The sequence below is a fragment of the Apostichopus japonicus genome, chromosome 15, assembly GCF_037975245.1.
Source record: "Apostichopus japonicus isolate 1M-3 chromosome 15, ASM3797524v1, whole genome shotgun sequence".
In the NCBI taxonomy this organism is placed as follows: domain Eukaryota; kingdom Metazoa; phylum Echinodermata; class Holothuroidea; order Aspidochirotida; family Stichopodidae; genus Apostichopus; species Apostichopus japonicus.
In genome coordinates, this window is record NC_092575.1 from 1,332,979 (window position 1) to 1,357,424 (window position 24,446).

A 24,446-nucleotide genomic window follows, 5' to 3' on the forward strand; every position below is an offset into this window, starting at 1 on the left:
GCTTTTTCACTATGATAAGCCCAACAGTGTATTTGATAATACAAACCAACCTCACACAGGCTTACATATGATATATGGTCAGTTAATTTTGGCTTAGATGTGTTCGTATTTAATATGTGATTATGATGCTACATATATTCAAAAAACGCATCCAAACATAGTTTAAGATAGGAATTGTATCCAATGCAGTTTTAAATTATAAGTCTACTGTTGAAACGTCACATGTTGTTTCTGGAGTACAGCGAGTAGTAAAAAGTTGAAATGTAATTTTAGCAAGCATAATGCCGATCGGAATATGACTTCCACTGATCTGACAAACTTGTAATGTTTTTTTTGTGAATAAAAAAGAAGAGACAGAAGTATCTACATTATGCAAAGAAGAACTTACCAAAGTTTAAGCCAAATTTATGCCCCCCCAAAAAAAGATTTTTTACCCTCAAGATTCCATAAATATTTTAGTGAAATTAAACTACTTGTAGAAATTGCATTATAACTATATAAATATATCCAGGTTTTGAAGGTTAAACGGTGGTCTCACTTTCAAGTGTCCTAAGTATTTACATAAGATTTGACATTATGTACCCACCACAAATGTTTACATCTTGGGGGATTCTTTGCCTCAGATAGAGTATTTGTGGAATTTGCAAGCCTAGAGTCAGGAGGTAGCACCTAGGTTTTATATCGAGTAGTACTGTATCAACACTCGGGACGAATAGCTGTTGTCTACCAGAATAGTCAAACACTGTCTCATCTTAGATAATTAATTATTTCTAATCAGCGCTGGTTTTGTTTTCTTATGGGGCATATCATTTGAAGTATAATTTGCTTATCTGACAGCATCTGAAAAGAGAATTTATGCTGCAAAGTAATATTCAGTTAGCTACTTTTCTATAAATGTATACTTTCCAATGTATTTTTATCAAATTATATATACATGAATGCACAGAAAATGGGCCTGGCAGTTATGAATTATAGTCCATGGGTCTCATGCCCCCTTTTGAAGGGCATTTAACTATGTGCCCTTCATCAAGGAATGCTGGAATGTTAAGCAGGCAACAAGGGAATCTTAATGACATTGCCCTGTCATCAGAACCATTTGTCTTGGTGTGGTATCTTCTTCATTGATATTACAAATTGCCTAAGAGGTTTTCTAACTAACCAAACTGTGAAGTCACTGGTGATATAGGATTGTACACATGTTGCTCTCTCTATATTAAACTCTCTGTTTAAATGTAGATTATTTTGAGGTAATTTATGCTTTTTTTGTTTTGTTTTTTTGGCATCAGTTTTGTATCAATCATGCATCTCGGTGATCTCTGAATGCTATATATATCAGAAAAACAAAATGTTACCAGAGTCTCCTTTATTAAGCTGTTTTCAGGAGAATTTGCCATCTATTCCTTGAATAACCTATTAACGGAGATGAATCCAAACAGTTAATGTCTACTACAGTATATACTGTAGCTATTGGATAAATTTGTAAACATTTAGAAATTTAGAAGTTATAGTAGCAGTAAACTACCTAAAATTGTATGTTTAATAAGTAAAATCCGTATTGAGGACAGTATTACATTTGGTTGCCATTTTATAATGAGTCTATTTCATTTTTTATTTACATTTAAAATGTATTCAAGATAAACAGATCTAATATTTTCAAACTCTGTGCAGGAAGGTTCTATGAAATATTTCCATGTGCTCATCTGGAGACCTTTGAACCATTTTACTCATGAAAGTAAATATAGGTTCGTGGATTGAAAAAACAAACAGAGAACATTGTCTGCAGGAATTTATGATCATATTGAGGTCTTTTTTCGTCGGCATCTGGTTTTGTAAAGATGACATGTGTCTGTTGATATCGGTCGAGTTAGACTTTAGTACTTTTATGTCAGTTCTGTGTTTGTATACATACATGTAAATGTTGTAAGGTACTGATAAAAGTGAATCCAGCCATACACAGTCAGATAGTCAAATTGAGCTGTTCGATAAATCGTTGCTCGTTACTTTGTACCCTGAGTTGGGCAGGGTGGTACTTCTGTGGTCGCACATTCTGGTACATCCTTCGGACTGCCTTCTCAAAAGACTCATACTTTATGAGGGAGAGCAAATTACGGAATGATAATTTGTATAAAACAGGTGTTGCAATTAAGTTATACCGGGATTGAAATCTTATTAACTGTTGTATAACATATTCAATGGACAATATGTCGTGGTTTAGGGATATGCTTGCGTGGATCGTCTGGTCGTTAGAGATTATATGGACATGGATTCTTATCTGTTTGAGATGGTGTTGGAATAAGGTCAAAGTTCAACCAGGACAGTCCAATGATGGTGTCAAATATGAAGGTATTAGTGTAAGTATCAAATGTTACAAACAAAACAAAAACAAATTTTTATGAAACAAAAATGTTATGGTGTTATTGTGTCAGATTATGGAACCATCTTTTTGTTGCAAAGTTAGGTTTGATCATGGTATGAAGTGTTTATGCCTGACCTATAGCATATCCTTTAAGAAATTTAAGATAAAAAAGGTACCAAAATAGTCATCCATATATTTTACAATGTAAGCTAAAAGAACGTAACTTTGTTGCACCAGAAATCACCAAATACCACCTTATTCAGTTTATATCATTCTGTAACTTGTGAGCACAAAGATTGTCAAAAATTTATTAATACCATGGAATTATACCGTACAGCAGTCTCAACAACAAAAGAAATGAAAAAAAAGTCTTCTTTCTGGGCATATTTGGTAGTGCAGCTAGCTAATGGATTGAACACAGCTATCATCATTCCATCAGCTTCCACAATTGCCAGTTTGACAGGAGAATTTTGTAATAGCACGTCCTGTGATCAAGGTGATCCCTTTACCTGCTAACAAGCATTCTTATCAATGATTATCTATGATAAGAACAATATCCAATTCCATCAGAAATATTCAAACAATTTAATTCCTGTGTAGTAATTCCTATCTTCATATCATACTGTATGGACATATGTACTAGACATCAACAACAAAGTTACAGACTTAACAATGAATATGTAGAGACGGATTGGAAAATGAAGAATATAATTATTCATAAATCTAATTGGGAAAGGAAAAATTCTTTGCTTTGCATCTTTTCTGGAACTAAACGTCTGTTTGTTACCATTATATTTACTAGGTCACTGGCAATCTTCAGATTGGTTTATCAGCATATGAACAGGAGTGTAGGCTGATATGATGTACTATAAATCTACCTAGTACCTACTCTGCAGCAAGCATAAAATATAATTACAGGTGCGGGGCTAAATTGCCATGCTCTGGGAGTGAATATACAACAATCATATTTCTGAAATTGTATATTCTTATTATAATAAGAACAAATTGTTTGTGAACATTGTGCACTGAGGAAATGAAATCAGAGAAAGCAATAAATAAAGTTGAAGAAGACTTCTCTTCCTTCATCCTCTAGTTGTGAAAATATGCTCAGACTGGAGGTAAAGAAAGGAAATTTAGATGTTACGTTCCTTTGTAACAAGTTTGTAACAAGTTTGTACGTGTTGGAAAAAGACACCCAATTACTTGATACCACAATTGAAGTTACTGATAATAATTTTTCTATTCTCCAGCCGGACCGGATATCCCGAGCACTCTAGAAATTACCAGACAATGCAAACAGAAATTTATACATGTCTGTCTGTCTATCTGCATCAATTGATCAATGCCTGCCTGGATGGTAATACAGTAGTCATTTGTATTAATAGTAATCAGCTGTTAGTGTTTGGTATTTAGATTGTCTGCCTCCTCTTGCATACCTCCAAAGCTTTAGAGAGTAGTAGATACATTGACATTTTGCCTTATAGATCTTACATCATGAACTACCTCTGTGGAATGTGTGAATGTGCTTATCGTTAGCAACTCAACATTAATGTGCAACATAAGTCCAGCAGCAAGATTTCTGAGGTCCTAGAGAAGAAGGTTATGTGAATAATGTGTAAAAAAAAATCATATGTAGTTTGGGGTGTGAGTGATGTTGGGAGTAGGGGTTGGGAGTAGGGGTTAGGAGTAGGGGTTAGGAGTAGGGGTTAGGAGTAGGGGTTAGGAGTAGGGGTTGGGAATAGGGGTTGGGGGTAGGGGTTGGGAATAAGGATTGGGAATGGGAGGTAGGATGGTATAGGCACAGAGAGTGGGAGAGGCATTGGTTTGTTTATGGTCCGAAGTAGAAACCTATGTGCTGGACATCTAGATCAGGTGCTACGATGTGTGGGCTCTCCTTTTAATTATAAACAAAGTTTGTCAATAAAAATTCAAATCATTGCCTTTTTAATTAAATTGTGTTAACTATAATTATCCTTAAATCTATTTATATCCACTAAATAGATTAACACATGTAGGAATGTTCATTCATGGTTTTATAAATCAAGCAATCTTGATAAATATTCATTAATAGACCTCATTGATAGGTTTAAGCCAATCATCATTTGTCCTAGCTTTCAGTCCAGCCGCTTTGACTGATGGGCCTTCAATAATTACATTTCATCAGAAATTTTTACCTAAACCTCATTCAATCAAGCACACTATTCTAAAATTATTCAAATAAAGTTTCAATTCCCCCCCCCCCCCCCTCTTGGGCTCTGCACACAATAGTGAAACTGCATAAATTACAATGTCGAAATGACAATGCACAATACACCATACACAATATACAATATATGCAATACACATATAAATGACAATATACCTGCACTAGACTTGAGGTATAGATCTGTTTGTTTGTTGTTTGTGTTTTACAGTTATTTTGAGGACTTGACCAAAGTTCTTTCACACTGTATAATATTATAAAACACTTCCAACTATTTTGTAAGTTTATGTTTCCTATCCATACAGTAGGTAGGTTTACCTGAACTATAAAACTTTGAAATGTTTGTACAATATCCTGAGTTGATTGTGTGTGAATGTACCCTGTGTGTTTCACTATACAACAGCAACGCTGTTTATTTGCCTACGCTGTCCTGTATGGTTCCTTAATGCAAACTTCCATAGCACACCTCATTAAATGATTAGCTGTGATTGAATGGCTGAATTCAATCTTGCAACTCTGCACCTGCCCCAGTAATCTATGGGCGGGTTTAAAGAGCGTGAGTTATTTGCGAATATTTTTGTAAGATTATCAGCTGGTTATAATAATGCCTTGAAATTAAGATTATCAGCTGATTGAATGTTAGGGAGTATAACCCCTAGATGAGGAGTTATTTATGCAGTCTGGTTATATTAATGCCTTGATGCCGTTGTAAAGACATTGCCCTGTTGAAAGATGAGAAACTAGCTGGTCAACTTGAGGGAATGTTTCAAAATAGAGAATGCACGCAGAGCTATGGTACATTGTTTATTTTCTGGCTGTTTGGGGAGGGGGGTTGGGATCAGGGGTGTGGGAGGAACAGAGAGTGGGAGGTGGATATAATCAAATTGACGATACATTCTAAGGATTCTCAGGTTTACTTGATATTAAAATACTCCCATCTCCACCACCTCCCCCCCCCCCCTTGACATCCCTTCATGTATAGTTTTCATTATGACAGAATCTTGAAGTGAGAGGTGACTAAAAACTTCAACTGACAGATATAAGCAGAAAAGTTAGAGAAATGTTTACTTTTTTATAATACTTTCTTTTTCAATAGAAATTTTATTTTATGGTAAAATCCATGAAAGTCACATGTTGAAGTACAATTGTATGGGACAGTGTGACATATTCCCCTCCCCCTCTCCTCCCCTTTCCTTGGGTTAAAATGGGGGGGGGGAGTGGGTGCATGGGATTCTGACCTTAAAGTCAATACAGAATCAATCTGTTTCAGGCAGCCATACTTGCACTTTGGATTTATGGGTAATAGGCAAGCTGCATTCATCCAGTTTAGTATGAAAACTCTCCAAGTTATGATAATTATTGACTTATTTGCCAGATCTGTTGCTCATATTAGCAGGGATGTGCCCATGCTGGGCAGCACTGGGTGGCCCCGCCCAGCACTAAAAATTACAGCCCAGCACTGTCTTATAAATCATGAATCCCGCCCAGCACTATTTTCATCTAAAATCCCGACATTCCTAACAATATATTCAACATAAATTGGGCCTAGCCTATGCCAAAATCATACAGACTAAAAATACATCACTTACGCATGCGGGAAACATTACTTACGGCTCTCAATCGGCCCCTTGTAAAATCTCTTTGAAACAAACTAATAACTTTTAAGCAAAACTAGTACTTTTGTATGTGCTTAAAAAGCTACACAAGTGCCAGCATTTGGCATCTGAGCACCTTCAAAAATCGAGGACACCCCCTCTCCCTTAGACCCCTCCCCCAGGATGGCGATCAGTATACCTTGCACTCAGGAAATCCTGGGCAAATCCCTGTATTAGCTACTGTGTATTTCTGCAAAACTACTCAGAATGTGAAATATCTGAGTATTCTGAAGTTATTTGTGATGTTTAAGTATACACTTCACTATTTGCTACATTATTGGAAATTGCAACATTGCGTTTAATATATTGAAGGTATAAAAAAACTTGCACCCACTGTTCTTTTGACATTACCAAAACTGGACTGCAAATACTGTAGCATACAAGAATATTATCATACATACAAGAGTACTAATGTTTCAGTTATTAGGTATTTAACCAAATATTGTTGCAACAGATATTAAAGATCTCGAGAAAATTCTGTTAAATTTAAGAATAAACATAAAACAAAAACTGTGAGATATGTCGCTGGTCTTATATAGTGTTTGTAGAAATATCTGTGTGGTCTAACTAATGAGGCAAAGGTCATTGGAATGGTACAATTTATCAGGTTTTAACCCAACGGTCTGTTGTATTATTAAAAAATGTATGAAACTAGAAGTATAAGTAGTGCACATAACTCCTAACACCAACAGAGGGAAGTGAAGGGAAAAAGGTGAGACCAAATTGGCCTTCCATAATTGTCACAGCAATCATTTTCACATAGGCACGGTGCCACCATTAGGCGCATATTTTAAACGTATTGAACGTTAGTCTGAAGAAAGATAGCCCCAGGCAATAACCCCTTCTCAATATTCTCAAACCTGTGTCAGGTAAATCCATTGGGAAATTGGCCGTTAGTGTAGTTGTTGTCAAACCTTAGCTATTGTATTACACTTGATAGCCCTAGATTCATGTGATTCTTCATTTGCCCCAGAAATAGATTAGAAAGATGAAAACTGATCATCTAAACATAGACCTCACCTTTCTAGCTCTTGTTTGTAATCCAAACAGACTAATTTTCCCCAAAGAAATGTCTAGTTATCTGAATTTGGCACATCTTAATATCAAATGTGGGAATATTTTGTGAAGGTGTTAATATAACTGCAGAAAAGTAGCCTACTTTTTCAAACTTTCTACTGAAAATTGGTTTAAACCTATACCATGCTATAATGCTACCACCAGGATAGCGTGGGTCCATATCACATCTGCGTGATTACGTGCTGACTGCGAGCAATCTAGAATTACAAAACGTAATTCCTCCAAATGCAGCTTTGTTAATATTAAAAGTTTTTAATTTTAACCGCGTCACCTTTGGTATGTGGTAATTTCAGCCGTCTCAATCCTGTTTGGGGATGTGCTTAATAAAGTACGTCAATGGCTATCAATGTTAAGTGATAAGTATTGTGTCCCTAGTTACACATGTACCAACAACTCATTAGATATTCGTAACGACCCGTGCGACCTTTTTCGATATTGAACGAGGTGTGATAATTTTTTCGTGTCTCTACCCTTGTGGTATACACAGGATATAACGGAATATATATTTGGCCTATGAATGGTTTGGTATTTTATAATCTGCATGCCCCATCTGTCTAGATCTACAGTAGTTCCACTAGTGACAGCATCCATACACATCGGCATACAGTACACTATAATACCATTCAGTGTGTCCTGGGTGTGCATATCACACTACTCATTGGTGGTAAATGTCAGTTATGTCAAGCATTTCAACCCAGCAGCCAGTTGCTCAAGTTCGTTAACAGTGCCAGGGCTGATGTGATAGTGTTTTATGTTTTTGTAAAGCTTCTGTAAGGAAATTTATGTATATACTGTTTACTAGTCAGTACCATAGCTATGCAGTAGATTGAACAATCTAGCAGTTGTATAATTTTGAGAGGGCGAGAGGGGATAGGGGTGGATGTGAGGGAGGGGTTGAGGGAAGGAGAGGAGAGATTTAAGTCAGTGAGGGAAAGAACTGGGAATTGACAGAAAACATAAACTTTTATGTGATATGAGTTCTTTCATTATATCATAATTTTGCATTTTAAACCATTATGCATATATGTATATATATATATACACACAGATGGTTCACCCAGCCCTGCAGAATTTCTCTCTATACTGGATGGGAACCCTGGTTATGTGTCTAGTAGATTCACCTCTTTAAGTACATGAGCTTATTTTTACATAGAAATAGCTTAGTTGGCTGAGAACCCTGGCAAGATGGTTTTCATACTTTTGGGATTGGACTGGTGCTTTGCACTACATGTCTAAAATATTAAAATTGGTTTGTGTAAAGTATATTGGATTCATGACAGTGTCTATACCTTTACTTAAAATTAAAACAGTAGGCCTATTTACCGAGAAAACAGTTACCAGGTGCAACTGGTATTTATATTTAAATAAGTCCCTTAGTTGTGTAAGTGGTGTAGAGTGACCTTTGACACAGTGACCAGTATCACATTAAATCTACATAATTACCCAATTACTTTTTTTTTACTTCTCCATCATTTCTGAACGTTGATACTCCCCTTCACGTCACCGTAGTAATGAACACAGACAGCCAGCCAGTGCTGGTTGCCCCTGGAAACAGTTCCATGTTTGTGCAGTGCGTTCTACATGCGGTCGTGTTATGATTGGAGTAATGTTTCCACCACATGCCAGGTCCTGATTGTATTAGCTGCCTGTAGCCTACTATTAACTTGGTCTTGAACTGACTCGGGTCTCAGTCAAAGTTAGACAGCAAGGGATGTTGGAGTCAGAAGTGCGTTGACCTCAAAATTGGGTTGAAAAATTTAAAGCATCTTTGAGTAAATTGAGTGCACAGTAATGTAGCTCCTAACACATAAATATGTATATAGTTCTCAGCACAAAACATAATGTTTTATTGTATGTATATATTTGCAAATAGGGGCTTATGGAAATAGCTGGTTAAGTGAAATAAAATATAAAATACATATTTTAAATTTCACTCTAACCTTTATTAATTTTCAGGATCGTAGTTAATTGTCATCGTCAGCATCAGACGGTCTAGAAATAACAACTTTTAAGCAAAATTTGGTTATAAAATTATTCAAATTAAATTTTCAAAAGATCTAGTTGCTAACCTCAAGTATTCATTAACATTTTCCTTTATAATAATAATAATAAATAAATAATTATGACAATTAATACACCAGTTTTTGTACAGGCTTATAAGAGCTGCAGCCCAATAATATTTGCTGATAATATGAAATGTTAGGAATGGAAATCATGCATAGCAGTATGTTACAGAGCTTAGGGAATCATTTGTTTGGTATCGTCCCATATGTAGCAATATGTTGCATATGGTGACACAATTTATGCAAAGATGTGTACTGTAGCAATGTATTGGAATCCTCAGTATTTTCAGCTTTATGATTTACAAAATTCATAAAATTCAGACTTTCTATGCAAAATGTACAACACAAAATCCTTCCCTATAGCACAATTCATAGCCAAATAGAACCCATTCACAGTACCAGGCCCCCCTATCTATTACCTGACATTCTCTGAACCTGCCCAAGAAATGGTTTAATCCATGTTCTCTTTTCGTGTGTTAATTCCACCTATTCATTTCATACAGAATATTTGCACATGAGGCATTGCAATGAATAGTTTAAAAAAGTATTTGACGTCAAGTTTTTTCCCTCGGCCTCGACATAATCCATTTTCATGATTATTTACACCTCCATAGATAGGGGTTATATGGTAAATAACAACATAACCCCAACACCAATAAATGGGTTAGGACCTTGTCTTTATAAAAAAATAACCATGTGAACCGTACTATAGTTGCATTAGGGGGAGGCCAACCTTACCAAAGAACAACATGTGACCCATTTTCCATCTTAAATATAGAAGGGAAGGCTGGGTTTGGTTTTAGTGAAGAAAAAATACATTTGAGAGGTTGGGTCCAATTTCAGTACTTCAAACCGAACTTTGGTTTTAATTTTATTCCAGTGGATACCCCAGAATTGCTAGTTACTGTATAAAAAGCCAATGTTTGTTTTAGGTATAACATATAGTACACTAAGGAAAGTTACTGTGTGTAGCAAGGCCTTTAAAAGTAGAAAACAGAAACTCAAAAAGTTTTTCATCTTTTTGGATCTAATTGTAAGTTAGTTTAAAAATATATAAAAATAATAAAAATGTCCTACAATTGCTAATTGCTTTAATAAACCTGATTGAAATAGGCAAAATGCAAACATTGACTTAATATACTACACTGTAGAGAAACATGCCAACACTAATCACTACAGTACCTTAAGGGGATTTGTGCACTGAATCAACCTGTCTGAACATATCAGGTGAAGTTTAGTCAGCAAAATGGTTTCAACTTTGCCTTGCATCTCTTTGGTCAAAATGTATCTAATGGGTTTTGTTTCCGAATCTTGTGTGTTTATTTTTAGAATTTCTAAAATGTTTGGAATTCTATCACATCATTTGAAGAAGTGACTAAGCTTAAAGAGGTACAGTAAGAGAGAAGTAACTAAGTTTAAAGAGGTACAGTAACATTCCAAAATCATTTGTTACCCTCACACATGTTATGGCCCGCTGTACAGTATTGTATGGACTTCTCAACAAAAGACACCTTTCGATAGTATAATTTTGCAATTAGCACAGAAGATAATTGGGTATTATTAAGTTATGTTACTTAAGTGGACTTAAACTAGAAGGTGTTTGAACTGTCCAGGTAAAATGTGTTTGGCTCTTGACAACTTAGCAACTTTATCACCCCTCAAGAATGTGAGATGGTTGTCGGGGACAAAAGAGCATCACTATTAAAGAGACGTGGTGGGTGTTCTCCGTGTAAAGTATAATGGAAATAAAATTCTACAACAAATTGTACCGGAAGTCCAGGAATAATGGCGGTTTAACCATCAGATATTCGTCATTACGAAAAGAATTTCTCTTCATGACAGCTAATCACTTTCATGCGAATTACTGGAGTAGTGAACAGTGAAGACTCAAGGGTCTTACTGTACCTCTTTAAGCTTAGTCAGTTCTCTCTTTAGTGTCATCTAGAGTTTATATGCTTTGGTGGATCCAGTTGGTTCTGCATGCTATACAGGTTTACATTTGTGGAGAAATTGGTTCTATTGATAAATCTGAAAGGAATTTGGTAAAGGTTCTATGAAGGGTGGGGGGAGGTTGGGGGATTGGAGGCGGAAAGGTAGTGTGGGTACTGTATGTCTACTGACGAAACCTACTGACTAAAGGTGAAGCCTCATATATTACCATAATTATTTATGTTGCAAGTAATAGCAAAAGAGGTAAACTAATTACAGCAAAATATGGATGGTAGTTTTGTTGTGACAGCTCTTAATATCTTAGTATAATCTTTAATAGGACGATAGTATATGCATCATTTTTCATAATGAACAAAATGAATAGACTGCAACATGGAAATAATAGATAAATTGTATTTATAATAAAAACATTAACATGCAGGTTCAAAATCAATATAATTTTGTTCATGGAAATTGTCCTCTGTGGACTGCAACTGACCAACCAGTCTGCATAATTTCCAGTAATTGATGGAATCCTTCTATCGAATATATTTCTTTTCTCTCAACATTTCTTGATTGGTTCTGATTCTGAGTATCTCGATCCCAGCTGCCTCTCTCTTTTCTCCTAAGTACTTTTAATATCTCAATTCATCGGGAGAAGCAAATAGGTGCAAATTTAACACCATAGGAATTCCTTGAAAATTTGCCATGTGTGGTCTTTTAATGGGTTTTATCACCTCTCTTCTTAGTGAAGGTATTTGCGGTTTTAGTACCAGGTGATGATGCTGTAAGTGATGTCATTGCCATCTGATTGTTCAAATTTATTTGTTTGTCGCATTGGTACGACTAGAGACAGGTCTAAATATAGTGTGAGTGCATCTCGGGATCGTTTCACATTATGACTGCTTGCCCCAATATGTGTGCAGTACGACTGGACTTTAAAATTATCACTTCCTTGGGCAACTGTTGCATGCTGGAAGATGAGGGATGGGTTTGAAGAGAGAGAGAGAGGAGGGGGGGGGAGGGGCACCATATATTTGAAAACTAATGAAGTGCAATAAGCTAGTTTTAACTTTGTGTTTTATAGCAATAATATGTTGCTGTAGTGTCTTTCTGCATTGTGAGTACTAACCACTGTTCATCGTTTGCTGTTGTGTCATGATGACAAAGTAAGCAGACAATTCATATAGGAAACTACAAGATTACACCCACAGCATCCACTTAAACTGCATGCATTGGAAGAAATGCTCGTCCCAAAACCCCCACCCCAATCTTGGATCCCCTTTTTTCATATCTGGCACATCGGATAATTTATCCTATCTTGACAATAGCACTCTTCTTAGTTAAGAAATCTGATGTTTTCCTTTTTTGTTTTTTCTTTTTTTAACAGAAGGTTGAGGAGGACACAAGCTCCCTTGACAACGAACCCACATCCCAGGCACCAGACATCGCCATGGCTCCAACGGTCGAGCAAATCACAGATGAGACAACGTTGGAGAAAATGGTGAGAAAAGCAGTGATTTGTGACAAACAGCAGGAATAAAAATTTAGGGAGTAAAAGATCAAAGGATTGCATTGTGTAGACAACTAAACATCAGCCCCGATTACTTTTCACAGAAATGATCTTGACAACGGCATGGTACAGTCATTGGCAGTAATGTCAACACTACTTACATTGGTCTTACTTGCCTCTCCCCCTCAACCCCCCACCCCGTCCCATACTCCCATCTCAAACCTGTGTGGACATCTCAGTATATCATCTCAAGATGCTGTGTGGTCAGCTCAGTAAAATTCTCTCTGCTATCAAGAGGAGAACATGTACTAAGTGATCGTTATTTACAAGCTTCACATATCCATGTGGAATGTGAGTCACCCTCAATAAACCGCTGCTTATATCAATCTGTCTAGTTTGATGTTTTGTCAATGGTTGTATTTTACTTGAAACAGATCAAGCAAGGCTAGCTATCCATTGCATGGATTTTACGTACCAAATAACAATATACTCAGTACTCCAAAGATAAACAAATATTGTCAAAGGAAGTTGAAAGTCAGATCCAAACCAGAATTTCCATAAGGATTGAAGTGTGTCCTTTGTTTTATCCACACTGTAGTTGACACCACATTGTGATTCCTTTACCTGTCTTGTAAGGTCAACCAATCAATGCAGTTGCTTTTACCCTGTATGTAACGTTTCTTAGTAGCAGCAATTGTTTAATGTTCGGGACAAATTCATGTTTTTGAAACATTTGTAGCGTATGAGGTATAGACATGTCTTTTACTATCTATCAAACATCAATGATTTCTGGGCTTTGGCGATAAGTTTGTTTATAAATCGTTAGTCTCTCATGCACAGAAGAAAGTATAAGTGACTCTGATTGGTTGATTCAATTCTATTTAATGAAATCCATAAATTACTACTAGCCTTGGCTATTTTCCCTTTGGGGGGGCTATTCACATTTGTGAGCATGTGTCTGGCTTAATGCTTTCCACACCTATAACAATACTTGAGATGACAGCGTGTAGCACTAATCCTGACCAGCTACTGCATTTGGTCAAGGAATTTGTGTAAAATTGTTATGTTTGACATGTTTCACGATACTAGCACCAACTTTGGGATGATTCAAGTTTTTCTGAAATGGAGAGAGTGGCTTTGAAAGTGGAGTCTATCTACTGTAGCTTTCAAGGCTTTGGTGATAATTTTGTTTATATTTTGTGTCTGGGTGCACAGCAAAAAGTGGTGATAATTCTGATTGAATAATGAAATTGAAGAAGAAAATCCAAGATTTTCCTACCATTCATAGTTCTCTCTATTGTTTTGAGGATTAACATGTGTGAGTCTGTATCTGGCAAATCTGGCAAATGTTTTTTTTGTCAGCAATAACTTTGGTTGAGAGGACGGCCAGCACCTGTCTCAAGTATTTTTAAGTAAAACTATGCAAGGGGGGTTTCAAGAACGAAAAATATCAAATGCCAATCGTGAATATGAAACATTAGTTTTTATTCATATCAGAAAATTTTCCTTTTCGAGCTGTTAGTGTTGGCGAATATTTTAGTGCAATTTTCTAAAGGTTGTCAGAATATGGCCTCAAAAAAGCTTAAAGGTTGATGAAAAACATTCCAAAAATGCTTTTAATACTAGTGATGTTGGTCCTTCAAGTGCCCAGAAATTAAGGATTGTTTTAAAGTTACATGAGATATAAGTTTCTAAGTGAGTTAAAATGCTTTGACGAGGCCCGTAAACTATGCTTGTTGAAATTTGAAAATTGGTGACCGTTATGTGGCCATTTAGCATATTTAGCATATACTGACTCCTCTGGGCCTATAGAGTTGTACATATCTCCCCATTATCTTCATAGTGCTCATAGATCCATCCTTCTTTTTTTTTAAACAGTTGGAAGAGGCCACCATCTTTGAAGACAGAAAAAAGATTCGGGCCAGGTTGAGAGAATTACGGAAGCAAAAGAGAGGTGAGTAAATTGTACTCTTTGTATTTAACAAACTTTTGAGATAAAGGAAAAAGTTGTAGTTCACAGTTGATTACTGAGATGAAAACAAATTAAGAATTGGATGATGAACCCTCTCACCAGATGTGCAAGTGTTATCTTGTTTTCTGAACCCCCCCTCCCAAAAAGGAAAAAATAATTGACGCAGAAATTTAAAGGATAGTACAGAGGAAAAAATATGTTGGACTGATGAGAAAAAAGAATACATTCTAAGCATCCTGGTGAATTTGCATCTAATTCAAGATAAAACATGATATTCTCAAGGTATTGATAGTTCAAATTGTGACTGAGTTTTTATCATACAGTAGGTGTACTTGAAGCAAACAGGTGTGATGACATCACACCTGTTTGCTTCAAGTTCACTTCCACTGTAAACACATGTTAACATCAGACATTGCTATCTCGGAAATGGTACATGAATCAAATCTAAATTTGACAAGGAATCTTAGACAATATGTTTTCTTTCATCTGTCAAATGTAAATTTTCTTCCAGAAAATACTTTTAAACTTAGCTGTTAGGGTGAGAGATTTATTTACTTCGTCTGTTCTGTCTTCCTTCATTTATGCAAAGCTGTTTATATGAGAAGCAAGCATAATAATCCTTTTTATTAGCCTGACGACTGTGTTAATAAAACTTGTGATGAACATGTGTTAAACCCAAATAGCTCAGAAATATTGTGCCATTTCGGAGATATTATAAAACATATCTTGCAAACTCCTTTAAGTAGTAGATAACTATATAGAACAAACCTGCATAAAAAAGATTATTACTGGGACTTTGTGGTAAGTAAATTTGTTATAATATGCTAAAATGGTCACAAAGTTTAAAAATAAAGAGGACCTAATTTGACTATTTTGAAAGTATCTATTGGCTAATATTCATAAGTTTTAGTCACTCTTTGTGTAGACAAGTTTCCATGGTAACATAAACTGAATGTTTAAAGGTACTAGTCTTCTTCGACCATTGTTGCATCAAAATTTGGTATCTTTGCCTCACACTGTACTAGTCCTTTTATATCACTTGGCAGATTTTGCTATCATTGTGACAACGAAGGGAAAAACTTTCAAATACTTCAGTTTATGTGGCCATTTAAATATTTCTAGACTTTTGCACTTTTACAACAATTTGTCCCAGCCATATAGCATCTTCCATCATTTGTCTGATTTTTGCTTTTTCACGCATCTGTGTTTCTCCATCTTTCTGTGGTTTTGCATTTTTTTGCATCTTTATTATTTCATGCCGCTCACTCCTACAGGAGGAGGAGGAGGAGGAGGAGACAACATAACTCCTACCCCTCAGGATGACATGGACACCGGTAAAAATGATTACAGTGATTGAATCTCCCTTCCCCTCCTGACCCAGTCAGCCTCCCCCTCCCCGGTTATCTTTCTGTTACCCTTAACTTTGAAGTTTTTGACAATTATTCCCCGTGTTGGGGAAATTGTTTAACACCATAAACGAGTGTGTCTAAACTCTCCTCTAACTTGTTGTTGCTGTTTATGTAATTACTTGTCCAAATTTTGACACTGTAAAGTTCTTTCTGATTATAAATTTAAAAAAAAGGTTCTTGTAGTAATTTTATGAGTAATTTTGAACAATGAAAACTTGCAGAGTCAGAACGATTAAGTTGGATTAAAGTATAGACCACACTGATGTATCATGTGACTGATGAATCATGTAAACTACACCATTAAGTAAAGGAAGAAGTAATTCAAAAGTGGTTAGCAGATATGATATTTTAGATATGAATGAGTATAAACTACTAATAATTGACATTTTAATACCACTTTTAAGTAACAAATTACCCTTTAAAGGCATTGAAGACTCGCCCCAAACCGTGGGTATTGACCGTGCTGTATGTTTTGACTATACACTAGTGTCTAATTACCGACGGTAGCAAGCTGTGTGTGTATTTTCTGGGATCGATGGTGGTGTCTAACACTTCTGGTACACCTCATTCGAAACTAGGTCAGATTACCGGCATGAGACGTTTCTTTGTGCGGGAGTCTTCACACCCTTTAAACATCAGTAGCCTCATTGATATAGGTAACTATAGACTGAACTACCTAGGAAGTATACACCAAACAATTTGGAAAAAAGATCTTAATGTACCTTTCTTGACATTTGACACACTTTTGAAATGTGGATGACCTGGAAACTTAGAGGGATGTGAGGAGATGACGAACACTTTCATCTATTTTGTTGGATAATGACATTTTAATGTAATTATTCTGTCTGGGATCATCAACTATTTTCTATTTGTAATTCATAGATAATTTGTTAATGCATGGATAGTTAGCATGATTTTTCATCCAGGACTTGCTGTGAGCTGATGTCATATATACTGTACTGCCTTGTGTTGGATTTCATGTGTGGTTTCAGTGAATAAGAATTTCTTTTAATTCGATAGAAATTCATCGTCTCATGTGTCTGCACTGAGTATTGCGGTATGAATATGCATGAGTTCTGCTTTTGAATGAATTATTCTGCATATCATTTGTGAATCTTGATATTAAGAATATTACGTTGTCTTAGTTCTGATACATTGGTGCTAGAATGTGATGTAAAGTTAAGGAATCCCCCTCTCTCTCTCTCTCTCATTTCATTTTATTAATTAGTAAATAAAAATGGAAAAGGAAAGTTAATAAATTAATCCATCAGTCCTTAAAAGTGGTGGCAGATGGCCTATGACATATCCGCACATTGGCCTAAGGTCATCTATAAAACTAATTTCTGTTCACAATTATGGGATATTGGATAATACTTGATTGGTAGTGTTCCTTTTTGCCAGAGTTATCAATGGATGTAGATTATCTAATGACACCTGTTTTTTTATTTTATTTTTTATATATCATCGTGTTTGGAGTGAAGTTGTTCTTATTATTGTTGACTATGCATTCTCAGTCATATCTATGCATGCTTTGTAACGTTTGTCATATAAAATGCATAGAGTCAATTAAATTCCAACTTAGTATGTTTTAGAATTTCAAATGTGCATCTGGATGTATAAATAGCAAACATTTGAAATATGCTGAAATGTTTTATTTAAAGATTGCTAAAGTGTGTATGTCGTTATTTTGGTAGATGTGTTTGCAAACATTCTGCTTTATCTTCCATTCTTGATTGGATATGAGGATATTAATTTTTTTTTTTTTTGCTAATTAGTTTTTGAAAATCATTTTACTTTGAACTTTGAACAGAGAGGCAAAGTTATGTAAACACCGGTTAGTGTTGATAAGCTATTATCATTCACTAACCTTATAATAATACTTATAAATATGATGGTGACGATGATGATGATAGTGAATATCAAAAAGATGCTCATGTTGAAACAAAGTGAGAATGTGCAAAGCAAAGTAACAGAAAAAGAATGAGATAATACAAAAGGAAAAAGTCAATTAGAAGTTATTGAATTTCAGTTCTAGAAACAGATTAATCTTCAGAGTTAATTTGAAGAGCACAATTGAAGGAGAGAGTTTGATGGATTCAGGTAATTTGTTCCAAACATGTGGGACAGCAAAAGCAAAACAGCGGTTTCCCAAGGATCAGGCAGTAGGCTTTAAGGTGAGAAGACGTTTTATAAACCACTCGGATGTACCAGATGGAGGATCTGAAATAAGCAAGAGGTTGAAATGATTACTTGTAATGTCCCTTATATTGCACCGTAAATAATACATACAATGTCTGTGTATGTGCACTTGTTTTGTATTCTGACCGAGGACTTGAACAAAAGAATTCCAGGTCCTCGGATGTGATTTCTAAAGAATCACCACGTCCTCGGAAGAATTCTATTGTATGGGGTATTGTTAAGGTTAGGGTACGTGGATTTGAACAATGGAAAAAACAATGGGGTCCTCGGTCTGAATGTTATACAAACGTGTGTGTATATGTGTGTGTGTGTGACCTATCTAACAATTCTATTTTAATACGGTCCTCTTTTTGGAAGGTGATACCACAGATCCAACATCTTTTACCACAGAGAGGAAACGGACACGCGCCTCCGCGCTGACAGTGAATACCAGCAGTTCTCAACAATCGGTAGGAGGATCGACAACGGTAGAGATCAAACCGTCCGGTACGACGACCGCCTTATCGCCAGTCTCTCCCGCAGCCAAGACAGTCAGGACGGACTCCGATCTGACAAACGACCACGGCACAAAAGTAGAAACGCACGATGACGGTAAGACGAAAACCATGACAACGACCAGCGTTAAATCAGGTCCAGGAATGAAGTCGACCCAGGTCACAACTATGACTAAAACAGATGGTGATTTAATTCTCAGATATTTGTTATTTCTCATAATTTATCTGGCTTTTATTTAGATGAAAGTCCCTTCTTGAATTAAATTTGTTTCCGGTCCGGTTTCCGTATGTATGTCAAGCCTTAGTGGATGTCCGTATGTGTGCTCCAAGTAAGTTCCATTCATCTATCACTCCGGATGTATGTCAACCTATATGAATGTCCGTATTTGTGCTCCAAGTAAGTTCCATTCATCAATCACTCCGTATGTATGTCAAGCCTCAGTGGATGTCCGTATGTGTGCTCCAAGTAGTTCCATTCATCTATCACTCAGTATGTATGTCAAGCCTATATGAATGTCCGTATGTGAGCTCCAAGTAAGTTCCATTCATCTATAACTCCGCATGTATGTCAAGCCTCAGTGAATGTCCGTATGTGTGCTCCAAGTAAGTTCCATTCATCTATCACTCTGTATGTATGTGAAGCCTATATGAATGTCCATATGTCAACTAGCTCCAGGTTAGTTCCATTCATCTATCACTCCGTATGTATGTCAAGCCTTTAGTGGATGTCTGTATGTGTGCTCCAAGTAAGTTCCATTCATCAATCACTCCGTATGTATGTCAAGCCTCAGTGGATGTCCGTATGTGTGCTCCAAGTAAGTTCCTTTCATCTATCACATGTTTTTTTGACATTTCTCTTTGTTTCTTAGATAAAGCAGGAACGAAGGCTGCCACGATGAAACAAGAAACCACGACAACAAAGACTGAAAGTGAGTTAGATAGTGATGAAAATGAGATAGCTGCCTCTGGACAAAGCAGGAAGGAGCAACAAATTTATACTTGATCCTGTGAAACCTGTTGTGATCAAATGAACATAAAACAAAACTGTTAGCAAACTGCTTATCCACTAAAGAGTCTGTGTAAGAGAATGTGTAAAAGTGAGAGGGCCTGACGTTTCAATCCTAGCAGGAACTTCTTCAAAGGCTGAATGACAATCCTGCTAGGATCGAAACAAGAAAAAATGAAATATAAAAAAGAAAAATTAGGAGGGTCCTTTAAGTTTGTAAATTTGACAACTGTTGTTCAGTTGTTCCCCAGAGATGTTAAATTTCATGCTTGGGTTTAATCGTCTTGAGAAACTAGTTAAAGTTGGCAAAAAAGGCAAGTTTACATTGGTCATGGTTGGACATGGTCTCCAAGATTGTTCGAACATTGAGACCGTCTGAAACCGAGTTGCACATCGTTTGCAGTCCTTGCCTTAATTTGTCTTTGATAGTTTTCTTGATGAATAATCATCACCAAAATGGGTCATTATTCTCCCTTATTTAAAAACAGAAATTTTATATTATAAACATTTTTAAAACCTCTCAGATTTAATTTAAAAAAAAGCATCACTAAAGTGTGTTCTTAAGTTGGCATTTACATTTGTTTAACCGTCTTGAGAAACTAGTTAAAGTTAGAAAAAAGGCAAGTACATTGGTCACAGTTGGACATGGTCTCCAAGGTTGTTCAAAACATTGAGACCGTCTGAAACCGAGTTGCACATCGTTTGCAGTCCTTGCATTAATTTGTCTTTGATAGTTTTCTTGATGAATAATCATCACAAAATGGGCCATTATTCTCCTTATTTCAAACCAACAAATTTCATACTATAAACATATTTAAATCTCTTAGATTGAACTCATATACAAATCACTAAAGTGTGTTCTTGAGTTGGCATTTAAATTTGTTTATTCCATTCTAAACTATATAATATAAATAAGGATAGATAAATGCACATTCTAATATCTTAATTCATCTCTTTCACCACCAGTAATTTGCCTCCAACCTGACTACTTCTATCACATACAAATTTTTCTCAAATTTAAGATTTGAAGTAAAAGAACAAACATGTACTTTCAAATAATGAAAAATATCTGTAGACCATAACAGCAGTGAGAAGATCATTTAATTTATGTTAATTATATACATTTAATTTATATTGATCATTTTACTATACCCTAATTCTCAGCATCAGGAGATGGCTCAAAATCCTCTTTCTCCAAAACAACCGTCTCTACTATGTCCTCATCTTCATCCTCTTCTACAGATAAACCAGCAACAGGAAAACGTAAGTATCATCCCCCCTATTACCCCCACCCCATCCATTCTTCCCATCTCCAACTCAACCACTCCCATAACACCTTTTTTGTCCTATACATGATGTGGACAAAATAAAAAGCAAACAATGTTTCAAAACTTATCATTCCAAATAATTTCAGCTTTCCATTTTGATTTACTTGTGGTTATGTCTAACTCTAAATGTATAGCACATAAATTGACCCGTAGCTCCGGACACCATAAGTGACTGCAATAACTGCCAAAACAAATTTATATTTGAGGAAACAAATTCATAAGTAAAAATATTTTTTCATCCCCAAAACTTGCTTTTTTTTTTTTCTTTTTTTTTCCACATTAACCAAATAACTTGAACAAATTAATTTGGATATTTTTGGGTCCTTAATTCTTGCAAGTTGACCTTTTCATAGCATGTCGGAAAGGTTTGTCCATTCTTCTGGTTAGGTAAATGTAAAACTTTTCAGATAGTAACTGAAGTTGGTGAAATTGTCTCCCCCCCCCACTCCTCCAACCATTAATAAAATGGTGTGTGCAATATTTCATTTGCAAAAATAGTGAAAAGGTAAACTTATTGTTTTTCACAAATTTATTGTATTGGCACACACAGTTTTTATTGGTTCGTTCAATAGTTGCCTTGTATTAGAAAAATTGTGATTCAATATTTTGTCTGTAATTTTTGACCTATGCATGACTCTTTGTTTTATGGAATGTTAGTTTCACAGTTTATGAAATGTTGCCTTCCAGATTTTCCTGAATTGTTTCAAACAAATTTTTTCTACCATGTGACTTGTTTTTATATACTTGGTGATTTTCAGTTTTATGAAAGAAATGGAAGGGGATGTTTTGTTGATGGATTTTGAAGTCATCCTTTGTTTTAGCAGAAAGAGTGATGCATAAATTATGTTGGGTGAAGTTCTACCCACCATGCAATTTCTTGCATTGCATTCTATGCATTTGTACAGACTTCATCAAATTTTGTTAAAATTTCTTGGCATGCTTGCGAATTAGACAGGAGTTTCCTTGAGAAACTCTAGCACAGTTCTGGACACTTCTCTGTTGAATTTTACAGTCATTTATTACATTTCATAAACGTTCATAAATCGGAAGGTTGTGCAGGAAAGTTTTCAGTTTGTATAGTTTTGAAGGTCAAGGTTTTCTAATATTAAAATATACCAGAGATTAATTTCCATCTTTATCTTTTGTTCCCACTTGAGCCCTATACAGTACCTCACATCCCTCTGTAAAATATCATCAAGGCTTTTGTTTTACACGTCTAATGTTAAGTAATTGCTCTTGTAGTCTTGTTCAATTACACTAAATGAGAGCAAAGATATTGGAAGCGGGGTTAGAAGGATGGTGGGGGATGGGGATAAATTTTCCCTAATAGTACCATTACATCAGTTGTTACAGGCTCACAGCATCTGTACAGTCTTGTAGTTACACTATTAAATCTGACAGTTTTTGAATGGCGCCTGTGTGAACATTACAAGCACGCTCAAGTCATAATTCTAATAGCATCGTGAAACTTACACATTTTGAAAGGAATGTTTAAGAGACATCAGTGTTTGAAACATGTACACTCACTTTAACCAACTTTTGTGCCTGGTGGGATGTTGCATTTTGTTGACTTGCATCCAATTTCATGCTTTTGCATTCAGACCTAAACTGATTTCTACATGCTTTCCATGTTAGTTGCATGTCTGTATATTAGTGTATGCATGAACATGACATTTGAAAAGTTAGTGGTATATGTATTACCTCAACGAAAGTATAAAACACCTAACCAAATTTGCCAAATGTTCACAGAAATTCACTTAAAAGTACTTTTGAAGTCTGTTTACAGTCCTTTATATTTTTTATTTTGTTAGCTTCTAAGAATTAATTTTCAAACTATTTTTTGTTAGCTACAAAAGTCACTTTGAATAGGAGTGGAAAGTGAAACAGTTATTAGTGATAGACCATTTGAAGTCCTTCTGGCTTATTTGAGGGCAATAGTGAAATTTCTTTCATCTATGAACATGACTGTAGGTAGCCTAGCAACATGTACCTGTTGGCAACATGTCTGTAGCCTATAGCAACATGTAACTATTGGCAACATGTCCATTACCCAGCAACATGTTATTTTTGGTTACACATTTTAATGTAACATATCTGTCACCTAGCAACATGCACCAATTGGTTACAGAGTCAAAGCTAATCAAATATTTATCAGTTTTCTTGTTTGTATGGAGGAAAATTTTCATCATTTAACTAGAACAAAAGACAAATTTCATTTTGTTTTAATCAGTCAGAGTGTTTTGGCTTATAAATGTCCAGTTCCAGACTGAGAAAATTCATTTATAAAATTTGTATACAAGGTTTTAGCATGCTAAAATTTGAGACTGGTATGTTAAAACATCACAGACTACACTACCCTAGAGCATGTAGGTTTAAATGGTACCGGTAGGTGTTGCATGAGATAAAACTAACCCAATATTTAATAACTCGCTATAGAGTCCAAGAATGAATGATATATGGCTCTCCCAAGTACAAATTGATTTGTGACATGTTTTTAATATTTCAGCAGTACGTTTATGAGATGACATGCATGTTTGAAGCTTGCGTGGTACAGAGTTTAAACAGCATATGTGACACTTGTTAGAAAGTGCGTGTCCATTTGAATGAGAGACACATTGCATGTAAAATATTCAAAGTCCGAATGTTTCAACACATCAACCATATTTACATTTTGTATTCGTCATACAAAGCTAAATTATGCATTCATTTGCATGTCAGTTCACAACCGTAGTGCCACATTGTGTTAATGCACATATCCCTATGACTGATGAATGCAAAACATTGCCCTATGCATGCATATCTGCATGAATTATCATATCATTACATAAACCCATAGTTTGTGAGCCAGAACTACTTCCATACTCCACCCTCCCTCCCTCCTCTTGCACTCTCCCATGCCCCTTTGTTTACCACTACTAAACTAATTACATAGACCAAGTGTTTCTACTTGGCCAGCAGTTCACTACATGTCCAACCCATGGCAGATTTCAATTTCAACATTATTATCACAAAATATAAAAAGAAGAAAGGCCAAGCATCTCCACGGCTACTTACTATCAGAGATATAGATTTCTTTATACTGCCACCACTTTCATCTCGATACTGAAAACTATTTGTACAATGTGACACTCCTCAGTGATGTGGTGGGGGAGGGTTGAAGTGAGTGGGTGGGTGGGTGTTGGACTGATCTTGGGGATTTTCCAAGGCTCAGGTATTAAAATTATTGTTTAAAAGTAGTTTGT

The 24,446-nt window shown here is 35.8% G+C and overlaps 1 protein-coding gene across 5 annotated transcripts in view; it reads left to right on the forward strand.

Moving 5' to 3' along the window:
* Window positions 1-24,446, forward strand: part of LOC139980590 (uncharacterized) — a 91,380-nt gene that overhangs the window by 58,955 nt on the left and 7,979 nt on the right. For 3 of the 5 annotated variants that reach the window (XM_071992336.1, XM_071992337.1, XM_071992335.1), the window contains 6 exons: window positions 12,674-12,787; window positions 14,675-14,750; window positions 16,046-16,102; window positions 18,734-19,054; window positions 19,740-19,799; window positions 21,041-21,139. In XM_071992336.1, coding sequence (XP_071848437.1) covers window positions 12,674-12,787; window positions 14,675-14,750; window positions 16,046-16,102; window positions 18,734-19,054; window positions 19,740-19,799; window positions 21,041-21,139 — 727 coding nt within the window. The remainder of the gene's footprint in view (window positions 1-12,673; window positions 12,788-14,674; window positions 14,751-16,045; window positions 16,103-18,733; window positions 19,055-19,739; window positions 19,800-21,040; window positions 21,140-24,446) is intronic. The other 2 variants (XM_071992340.1, XM_071992339.1) reach the window with 2 other exon arrangements.